This window comes from Dysidea avara, chromosome 9 (genome assembly GCF_963678975.1).
Source record: "Dysidea avara chromosome 9, odDysAvar1.4, whole genome shotgun sequence".
NCBI classification, from domain to species: domain Eukaryota; kingdom Metazoa; phylum Porifera; class Demospongiae; order Dictyoceratida; family Dysideidae; genus Dysidea; species Dysidea avara.
The window spans coordinates 21,210,353-21,221,560 of NC_089280.1; the positions used below are offsets into that span (position 1 = coordinate 21,210,353).

General features: G+C 36.7%; 1 protein-coding gene across 1 annotated transcript; it reads left to right on the forward strand.

Moving 5' to 3' along the window:
* The first annotated feature begins 2 nt into the window (after positions 1 to 2).
* On the forward strand, positions 3 to 11,116 carry LOC136267383 (leucine-rich repeat serine/threonine-protein kinase 1-like). The gene is made up of 22 exons (XM_066062512.1): positions 3 to 456; positions 3,231 to 3,268; positions 3,318 to 3,368; positions 3,419 to 3,593; positions 3,647 to 3,673; positions 3,725 to 3,794; positions 3,849 to 5,276; positions 5,324 to 5,517; positions 5,568 to 5,671; positions 5,723 to 5,848; positions 5,898 to 6,147; positions 6,194 to 6,353; positions 6,415 to 6,485; positions 6,545 to 6,670; positions 6,724 to 7,991; positions 8,040 to 8,156; positions 8,623 to 8,913; positions 8,963 to 9,274; positions 9,330 to 9,461; positions 9,532 to 9,822; positions 9,873 to 10,563; positions 10,667 to 11,116. The coding sequence occupies exons 1-22, from the start codon at positions 216 to 218 to the stop codon at positions 11,014 to 11,016; spliced, it is 6,513 nt and encodes a 2,170-aa protein (XP_065918584.1). The 5' UTR covers positions 3 to 215; the 3' UTR covers positions 11,017 to 11,116.
* Positions 11,117 to 11,208: the final 92 nt, after the last annotated feature.

Consider the following 11,208-nt stretch of genomic DNA (forward strand, 5'->3'; position numbering starts at 1 on the left):
ATGGTATTTCCAGAAATTCCCCTAAGTGCAGATCATTGGTGAAAAAATTGAAAATAGAGTAGAAATCACTCATTTATTTGTAAATTGGTATAAGCAGTGTTTGAAACTTGGCACAGACAAAGTCACTGCTTTTTCTATTGCTGGTTTCTCTTGCTGGATCCTCAACACCAGTAAACAAAAGGCGTGGCTATTGTGCACGTGACCTAGTTAGAAAAATGGATGATTCCTCGGCGAGTTCCTCGGTTTCTTTTGTTTCACAGGAAACTCAGTTGATCGAAGCCGTGCTCAACGAGGATTACGTTGTGTTAAAAGAATGGATAAAGAACAACTTACTCGATGTAACATCGGATAAGAAATTATATTTATCGCTGAAGGCGAAAAACGTAGCAAGCAAATTGATACGAGTAGCTGCTCATAAAGGAAAAACAGCTATAGTGGATCTGTTGAGGAAACATGGTGAGGGCACTGTACTAGTAGGGTTGATAATTAATAGCTAATCGGGCTAATCGAATAAGGTGTCATGAAGATTTTCCGGCCCTGCAGACTAGACACTGAAAGTGTCACAGTTTAGTCTAGCAGTTAGTTTTGTTACTCATCTATACTATGATAGTTCTTTTTTTCTTGCCACACCCACTTCTACAGTAATGCTTCCCCGTCTGTGGTAGCATAGATATTAGAGTTCTCTCTAATATCTATGGTGGTAGTGTGTGTCCGAGGATTCACCTAACCTAAATATGTAATTACGTCATGCAATGTAATGGGTTTTTTCTATATAAAAAATTGGTATATTTGATGCATAAAGTTTCAGCCAATAAAATTCCATGTGAGAAATAGGCAGGTGTGTTTAACAAAGAATTTTGACCACAAAAATGTGCTGTGTACACAAATTACCAACCATTTCTGTACATGGTTTCTGTAGGAGAAATGGGATGTCAACTGCAGACCACCTGTACAGAAAATCACCTCGTTATTCTTTATCGGCAAAGCCCAAGTATTGATAAAGTACAACTACACAGTTTCTATTTCAGGTAGTGATTACTTGATGCAGAGCAGAAATACTTCAAAACTATTTGTTTACATTTATTTTATTGATCTTTTTGCCCTACACAAATCTGGACTGATGTAGTATAGTGCCACCACGCCTTTTCGTTTAACTCATCTATAGGGTATTTGTATTCCAGTAGAATATGCTCCGCTTCTAACTACTTGCCAATGGCCAACATAGACTATAATTACAAAGTTTTGCCTTTTGTTCTCTGCTTCTATGACATAAACACAGAAGGTCACATTATGACAATGTGTTTTATGACTTGCCATTGGGTGTCCACATGTATATGAGGTATTGCATTGTCCTTCTTCCTCACAATCCTGAAAGAAACGTATAATAGACAACACTCATCACATTATCCTTTAGTGTCAGCTTTTCACACAGTGAGGTCACATGCATTTGCTCTATATTTAATTTATATTGCTCCCTATATCACAATCAACAAGCAAGTCTCAAAGTATTTATCATTGACTGGCATTTTGGCTGAAGCATGTGATAGAGTTTAGAAATGGTTGACAGTTTTTCATGGTTTCAAGCCATTGTTGATAACCAGACATGTACACTAACATGTCACTGACTGACTGGAACATTATAAATTCAGGATGTTATGACAGAATAAGTCATTTTATTTGCATATACAACATACCATGTCCACTGTATGGTATCTGCATGTCGATGGTATGTGATAACATGTCATAAGCCACATGCATACACTGCAGTTTTGTTGTCATCAAGAGTGAGTTATGACATACTTACTGTACATGCATGGATAGCATAAGAAGTTAGCATTACAGTACAGGGATCATGTGACTATTGAGGATCATGTGAATAATTGGGGATCATGTGACTAATTGGGGATCATGTGACTAATTGAGGTTGTCTTAGTATTATTATGGCTAAAGTAGTTCAGCATTTTCACTAATTTTAACTAAATAAAATGTTTTAACTAATCAAAACAAAGCTAAAATTCATTTTCCATACTATATAACTAAAACTAAATATAGTTTTAGTTCAGCATATTTACTTTTAGTAAACTAATTTTATGAATTTAAAAAACTAATCAAAAGATTCAGAACTAAAAATTAATTTTCCATACTAAACCAACACTTCATGATAACAAAAAATTATGGCATTGTTTAAACTCTGTTTATTGAGAACTACAGTAAATATAGTTCTGTGTACTGAAATGACAATTGGTATTGTGGAATTCCTCTAGCACATTAGTGATACGTGTACAGTATCCATGTCTATTGTAAGTGTTCAAATGTAACTGATATTCCAGTTAGCTGTTCCATTAGCAATGCTCAAACTGAAAGGAATTCTGTGGTTTACATTTACCATTCAGGTACAAAACTGGGGTGGTATGGTTTTTCAATGCATTAAATTGCTGTGCTCTTTGTAAATCACCTGGCTGATATACAAAACTAGGTACATCACCTGTACATTTGTCTACAGTCTGTAAGAAAAATAGGTGGTCCTGTTTTCTCTTCTGCTTTTACCAAATCCTTGTGGCAACCTCTAGAATTGGTACAAATGATTATATGATTGTAGTGGCTGTCTCTATGATTGTATACACAATATATTATTAATGTGTCATAGTCTATTCCCAGTTTCTTTCATGAGCCACGCCCACTTTTAGGGACCATGTGTTACTGTCTGTAGATATACATGGAACCACACCCATTTATCAGTAGGTGTATTGCAGTCTGTAGGTGTCCATGAATATCCATTGGTGTCTGCATGCTTATGTGGAGCCACATCCACTAAATGATTCTTAATTTGGTATACAAATCAATATAATTATATAAATGAGTCATAGTCTAGTCTTGCAACAAGCCTTCTTTTATGAGCCACACTCACTAATTGAGAATGCATGACATTGTCTGTAGGCATGGAGCCATGCTTATATTTTTAGCAGTAATGTCTGTTGTGCACTCATTTATAGCAAACATGTTTTGCAATCTGTAAAACTCATGCCCACTAGTTATAAAACTGACCTGTTTAGTTATCTAGTTACCAGTTTACTTAACTTAGTATGCTAGTGGAGCCCAAAATGTAGCTCTTGGCGCATGGCTCAATTTTAATTAATCCGGGTCAGTGGGTTAGCAGTAGTAACCCAGTTTCAACACTGACGTGCATATAAAGTTAGCTGTATCAGTTATGTGCTTTCTGATCACTTTAGCATATCTTGATGTAAAAGACGAATCTGCAAATAATTGGGTAAGCCACAGCACTATACTTGATTCACGTTATTACCTCAAATTTACAGACTGTTCTCCATTATGCTGTGATGGGAATTACGTGTGACTCCCCTTTAAAGGTTAACCTTTTATAAGTGCCATCAATAGTACATTACAGTACATTATATAGAACGTGCAAGATGACTGTGTTACTTACCTCAACTATGCTGAAGACAGCCAACTTCATATCATCTACATGTTGTATGAGTCAGGAGTCAGTGTCACCATCAAGTCTTGTGGGATAACTCCATTTACGTTGGCTCTTGATCCTTCTATAAACTTCCATGTTGGTGCTGTTTTATTGGGTTTGTACTGGTTTAAATTTTATACATTCTTTATTATAATTTTTCTGTTATAGAAAAATTGCAGTTGATGCAAGGCAAAGGTGCTTTTGTTTTCATTTTTATGCTTTGTCACTAGCTTTATTGTATTTCAGGAATTCCTCCTCAAGTAAAGGAAATACCTAAACCCACGTACAATGATTGCATAGACTGTTTAGTCCAATGGTAAGTTGAAGTTTAAAACATATATATATATAGTCTATTTTTATTTTGATATAGGGCTATATACAGAAAGTACGCTGACCTTGTCAAATGCCTCTTAAAGGATTACAAAGGGATTCCTCGTTTATCTAACAGATTTTTAAAGCTTGATTCAGAGAATAAGCGAACAATGTTTCATGTAGCAGCTGAAACTGGAAACAGTGACATTATGAAAACCTTGATAGATGTATCTCAGATTTCTCCCGAGGTGATTGCCAATTGGAGATATCAACATGAAATGCCGAGGAATTGTGATGAGGACCCACTCATTCATGTTGTGGAGACTCCGTTTTCTTCAGCTATTGCACAGAATCACATTAATATAATCCATGAAATTGCAGTAGCTGACGCCTTTTTACACCAATTCACTTATCTTGATCTCAGTAATGTTCACATTAAAAAGGTTCCCAAAGAAATTTTTACCCTTGCTTGTTTAAAAATTCTTGATCTCAGTCAAAATTCTCTTAAAAGTTTACCTAATTTGACTGATGATATATTGAACATCAAAGTATCAGACCTAGACTTGTCCAGAAATAGATTGACTAACTTGCCAAGTGCAGTGCTTGAATTTCCATTGCTTGGATTACTTAAGGCTTCCCATAATTCTATACGGTCTGTTCCAAACAATTGGTGGCAAGCTGCCAAGCTTCAACAATTAGATCTAAATCATAATGAAATCAAAACGTTTGGGATAGAACCCATCTATTATAATGACCAACTCTCTCATGGTGGTACATCTTCTCCTGGTCAGTCAGTTGTAAGTCATGTTGATGTGATACTAAAGCAAAAGCCAAGCTTGCAAGGGGACACCTATTCAAAGATGGAGAGTATTAGTGTCCTTGCTACTTTGCGTTTAAATGAAAATCTGCTTGAATCATTTCCAAGAGGGCTTGCTTGTCTTGCACCAAAGTTAGAATCTCTTCATCTGGCACATAATAAAATCAAAAATGTGTGCCCAATTGAAGAAATACCATCCAGGATACGTTTTCTTGATATAAGTTTCAATTCACTCACGTCCAACATATTTTACTTAGGGAAATGTAAATTATGTTGTCTAAGGTCACCTTCTCAGCCAGCACCACCATGTTATCACATGGATCACAGGTGTTTGTCCAATTTGGGCAGTCTGAATTGCAGTAACAATAAGCTTGAGCAGATATTGCTATTTGATGAAGAAGAGAATTTGTTATTTCCGAAGCTTTTTGCATTAAATCTCAGTTGTAACAAGTTTACTGAATTGCCAATGCAGCTGTACCAATTTTCAGAACTTAAAATCTTAAACATAGGCAGTAATCCTGATGTGAAACAAATTCCACTTGATACTGGATATATAACTGGCTTAATTGAGTTTGACTATGATGGGATTGGCGACCCCGTGATTGATACTTTGAACACCATTCCACATATTGCTGAGAAGCTGGGTTATTTACGAGCCATGCGACAAAGGTACATAAGTATATATGGATAACATATATATTTCTTTTCTATTACAGCTCGGAGAAGAATTCTATTATAAGGTTGATGATAGTTGGTCCTTCAAAGAATGGGAAATCTACTTTATTGAAATATTTGAAATCAAGAAATAGAATGGTGTCTCAATCAGCCTCATTCCATGATAGGCTGTTGGCATATTCTTTTGATTCCCACGCTATATTATCAAAATCCTATGAAGTTATATCTAAACAGGGTTAGTAGTCTGTGTGTATGCACTGTAATACATTTTTGACTAAATTTTAGATTTGCAATCTACAGTTGGAATCGATCTGGGTGAGTTTGTATATGATGGTGGAAGGTCTACTTCTGAAAAGATTACATTTGTTACATGGGACTTTGCTGGACAAGTAAGGGCTCACTGATACATATAAAATGTGTTTGTAATTGTTTATTTTTAGGAGGAGTACTTCATCACACACCATTGTTTTATAAGTCCTGGTGCCATATATGTCATTTGCTGTAAAGTCCAAGACCTGTTTGAATCTGGTGTTAATACCCTCCTGCCATGGCTTGTAATGATTAAAGTAAGTTCAAAGAAACTAGACACCACTAGTGGTATTTATGTAATTGCAGGCTAAAGCACCTGGTTCTCCAGTTCTTGTTGTTGGAACTTTCTGTGACCAACTGTCATTCACAATGTGGATGAAATGTGATGCTGTCAAGAAAGAGATCATACAACATTTTTCTTGTCCAAACTCATCCCTTATGGTTGAAATCCATGACATCATTTTTGTGGAATGTGTTAACAATCGGATTCCTCGTTGCATTGATCTTTTACGGAAAAAGTTGTACGAGTTGGCGTTCACTGTTACAGTTCCTCCAGGTTTGTGCATTAGAATACTGACAGATACCATCATGTGTTATTACAGCACATAAGAAGAGGGGGCATTACCAGTGTCACCAAAAACTTTTACATCAGCTCATTCCAAAATCTTACATAGATTTGCAGGGAAAGCTGTTAGCAATGGGAGGTCATATCAGAAGACATTTGGTATCCCAGCAGCCGATTCTTACATGGGCTGAACTGCAGTAAGAATTTATAACATAGCTTGTGCACTAAAGTAACATGATTATATGTATCTATACACAGGAAAGCTGCCAGTGAATATATTGATAATGAAGTTGAGTTGTATTCAGCTGTCGAGCACATGAAACGAAATGGTTAGCTATCTTATTAGTACTTAAAAACTTGTCATCATCCCCCTTGATGAATTCTCAAGGAACCGTGATTCATTTTGATGCAGACGGCCTGCAAGATTTGTACTTCATTGATCCCCAATGGCTCATTGATAAACTGGCTTTGGTGGTAACTACGCCAAACCGAGATATTTTGGCAGAATTCTCAGGTTAGCATTAACACCTAGTGTGCATTGTAGCTCACATCAGTATAATATTGCAGGCCAACAGCATCCAGAAATTGTACACATCCAAAGCATGATGAAGCACCTTTTTAATTATGGATTTTTACCTGATTTTCAAAAAGATTTTTGCAAACTGCTTTCTCGATTTGAAATAGCAATACCGATAGATGAATCACGTTTGTTTTTCCCTTCTCTTCTTCCAACACATTCTCAGTTTCACTATTTCCACTTCGTTTATTCTTTTCCTGGCAAAAACATTGACAGCATCAAAGCTGAGATGATGGAAGATTATCTTAATCTTGATGGTCGTCAAACTAATGGACATGTTGGTTCAGTTGCAAATAATGTTGCTTTGAAACCTACTGGTCTCTGTTACCGTAGGTGTTTTGCTTTAACTGCTATGCCCATTCCCCTTTGGCCTAGGCTGATAACCAGATGCCTAACCACTTCAAAGTTTCTAGAAATAATCAAGCGGAACTGTGTAAAATCTCTTCCTTTCCATGAATTTCAAGATCTTGGCAAAGCTGGTGTAGGTCATTCAGTTCTTGAATGGGTATACTGGAAGAATGGAATTGAGTTGCGTTTATGCCGTATGACTTTGCTGCAAATATCCAATGTTAATTTAACATCAGCAGAGTGTTCAGAAAATGTTGCCACTCATGAAAGCATTCGTAACATCCAGCTTAACACTGGAAATCAGTGGATAAAACTTCCTACTTGTTTTACTGGTGGCCTTGAAGTGATTGTACCCGAGTGCATTCTTCTTTCTATTGGAAATGAAAATGATGAACATATGATCTCTTCTTCCTTTAGTGCACAAATTTTCACACATTGTGTTGAGGTGATAGATGAAATCTTTATGGAATGGTTTACCACTTCTAAGACTGGTAATAGCACACAAGCCATGAGTAAGTATCTCATATGTTTCACCCCTTGTCCAATCTGCTTGGGGGACCAAGATAATAGGCCAGTTACTGATCCTCCACCAGAGCCTGGTGCTGAACCATCTGTACCTCAAGGTGGATATTCTATTAATCAGGATTTGAGTACTTCTCAAGATTTCAGTATTCCCTCTAAAGTAGGAAGCCTTGCCAGTTGGTTTACAATTACTAAGAGATCTAAGAACTCTGATCAATGTGTCACCAGGAGATTTAGTTTTCGACACATAGATGATTCAGATGTATGCAGTAGTGGTGATCCTGTGGGATTCACAACTAAACATTGTCTGTGGATTGCACAAGTTCAGACTTTTGTAAATTGCCCAATGCATGGGGCACTTGATTTAAAGCGTTTGACTCCAGATCTGGTTAGTTGAGTTTAACATCTCTTTGGTATTTCTTAAATTCCAACATAGGTTTATGCTGATGTACCAGACAACTTTGTTATTCAGAAAGATAATATAGTACTGAAGTCTGGTGGGATTATTGGAAAAGGCGGATTTGGTAACATTTTAAAGAAACAACTACGTATGGTAAGTATTTAAAACTCTTGTACTATGTGAAAAAGTTGCTATACAAAATTTCCTATATTGGCATGAGGACATTAGGGAGAGTAGTGATACATATTAGGCAGAGTACATAAACAATACAGAGGCAGCACCAGGAGGTCTCTGAGTCACATTCAGATACTTTAACAGAGCAATCAATTACTCTAATAAAGCAGTCACAGTATTCAGAGCAGCAGTGCAGCATACTATTAATAAGGATTTTTATCTACTTTTTCAGTGATGTTAATATATAGTTAGTGGAGGGCAGTTATTCTCAGCAAGCAGTTAACTACCTTTTTTTAGTCTTCACCATGTATCTAGCTATACTCTTGATCAGAAACCAGTCACCAAAAATCCTGGAGCCGCTTATGCAATAGGTTCCCTATGCAAAACCTATGACTAAGTATGGCTTTCTCTAATTTCCTACTGTGTGATAGCTGTTTCTTTGCAGGTTGAGTATAAGCAAAGTTTGATTAAAGATGTGGCAGTTAAAGTATTGTCCAAATGTGATGATCCTAATCCTGATAATGAACTGCAAAGATACTCTGACAACAGGAGAGAATTGAACATGATTTATGATCTTAATCATATTAGGATTGTAAAATTTTACGGTGTCCTGATCAATCCTGTTGCATTTGTCATGGAATGGGCTGGACATGGCAGTCTTGATGCTATCATAAAGCAATATAGATCCCACAAAAGCTACATCTGTCCTGATTCAGTTCTTGCTGTTGCTTATCAGGTAAAATATGCGATACATGTCCATCTATTCATGTGAGGCATTCATGCAGGTTGTCAGTGGATTATCTTATCTACATGGGAAGAACATAGTTCATTTTGATCTTAAACCCCAAAATATTCTAATTTTTGATTTTCCTCGAGAGAGCCATTGCTGTTACACTCAGGATTGTGAAGAGGTCATAAGCCAACGCTGTATCCACTGTTACAAACCTGGTAACATTGATGGTGTCAGAATTAAACTAGCTGATTTTGGCATAAGTGTCCGCAAAGGTCCAAATGGGTTTGTTAGAACCTGTGCCACTGCTGGCCATACTGCTCCAGAAGCACTGATAGGTCTTGGGCAAGAACAACTATCTGAAAGTGTATGCAACTATAACATATGTATATCATATGTATGTTGATATAATGTACGTATAGGTGGATATCTTTGCATTGGGCATGTGTATATATGAAACAATGGCTCTTACACTGGTCCCACCCTTGGAATACACTGTATTCGAATTTGATGGAGAAGTTAAAGGTGGAATCAGACCTAGATTTCCAATCAAGGTATAATTACTGACTATAATTGAACAATTATTAATACCTGCATGGTCAATCAATATATTATTGTGTATAGAGTCCCAGATATCCAGCCCTTCTGTACGACTGTGTTACAAGTTGCTGGGATCAAGATCCTCAGCTGCGACCGTCTCCCAAGAGGCTACTTGATTTGCTTTCTCCAACAAAACTGCACTTGTTGGATTTTTACATTATTAGCAGCTACAAAATTACTGACGTACAGTGTTCTTGTAAAGTATTCACAGAAGGAAGTACAGAATCTATATGGATTGCTGTGAAAAATGAGTCTGGTGGTTCAAATTTATTGATCTTAAATTTTCAAGTTGATGGAAGCAGAGTTAATCCTCAGGTTAGTAAGTTTTTATTTTACACTCATTGTGGTAATACTTACAATTACAGCCCTATTTGCTCCCTGAAGAAGAGTCAAGTGTCAAGTTCAAGAAAGTGTTGAAAATTTGTCAAGTAAACATGTTTGTGTACATCATACAGGAAGGAATGACTATTGATATAATCCGATCACAATCATATACGCATATGCAAACCATTGAAAACCCATTTACTGATGCCCCTCCTGGAGATCTTCAACCTTGCGATGTTTCGTACATTCAGTCCCTCAACATATTACTTGTACTGTTCAAAAATGGTTACATTGGTACATTATCACTTCCAGGAAATAGCTTTGACTTTACTGAAGTGATGAGTGAGTTTCAATATCAGGTGATGTCTTCTATTGGTCAAAAAGGGGCCCAGTTGTTTTCACTAGGCATTGACTGTCATTTTGTCAGCATGGAAATTGTGGCCAGCAATGACAGTGATGGCGATAAATGTGAAGTGTGGTGTGGATGTGACAATAACAGAGGATGTGACAATAACTCCATCATCATTGTATCACTAAATCCACTGGTGACTGAAGGAAGTCTAGTGTGTCGTACAATTTCAAATATTTCTGATAAATCTTGTCGAGTAGAGCAGCTGAAATCAGTCAACACTTTTCATCTCCAACTTGTCTGTGCTTTGCTTAATATAGGCAGTATAGTTTGCTATGATGCTGACACAAAGGACTGCTTATGTCGCATCCCAGCATCAACAGGTAAACCCTTTGATAATTAGTAGCCTTTGATAATTAGCTGCACACTATTTTGTGAGCAAAATTGAATTATTTTCTGTTTATTATCATTTATATTTTTATGTAGCTATTGTTATGTTTCCGTACAACTCAAAGCTCTATTTGGGGACAAGTTCAGGAGAAGTTTTACGTGTCAACATTAATAGTTACCTGACAAATAAAATAACTGAAAAACCAGTGGTATGTGGCAGACACAAAACCGTTGGGCAAGACCGACTTAACCTGCTCACAGTAACAGGAGAATTGTCATCACATAACTTTGTAGAAGGTTTTGGAACAATGTCATACAAAACCAACAATAAACTGTGCAGGATAATGCTAAGTATTGGAGGTGGATTTACTGAGCTTATTCCTCGGCCAGAATCACCAGCGAGATTCTCTGCTACTGACTTGTGCATTATATCTTTTATTTTGTAAATATGCACATTTCAAATGTTAATCCATATTTTATATTTACCATGTAGCTATGTGTAGTTATTTTCTTGTGCATTTTTTTTAACTTTGTGTGTGTGTGTGTGTGTGTGTGTGTGTGTCAATCTTTTCGTTTGCTCACTTATATGTTGCTAGCTATGCAGGGCTCTACGTGCACTCCACTCTCAATTTCAAGTG

Coding starts and splice junctions, on each gene's coding strand:
- LOC136267383 (XM_066062512.1), top strand. CDS start 216: ATGGATGATTCCTCGGCGAGTTCCTCGGTTTCTTTTGTTTCACAGGAA. Junction 6,671..6,723: donor TATTTTGGCAGAATTCTCAG/GTTAGCATTAAC, acceptor ATAATATTGCAG/GCCAACAGCATCCAGAAATT. Junction 7,992..8,039: donor AGCGTTTGACTCCAGATCTG/GTTAGTTGAGTT, acceptor ATTCCAACATAG/GTTTATGCTGATGTACCAGA.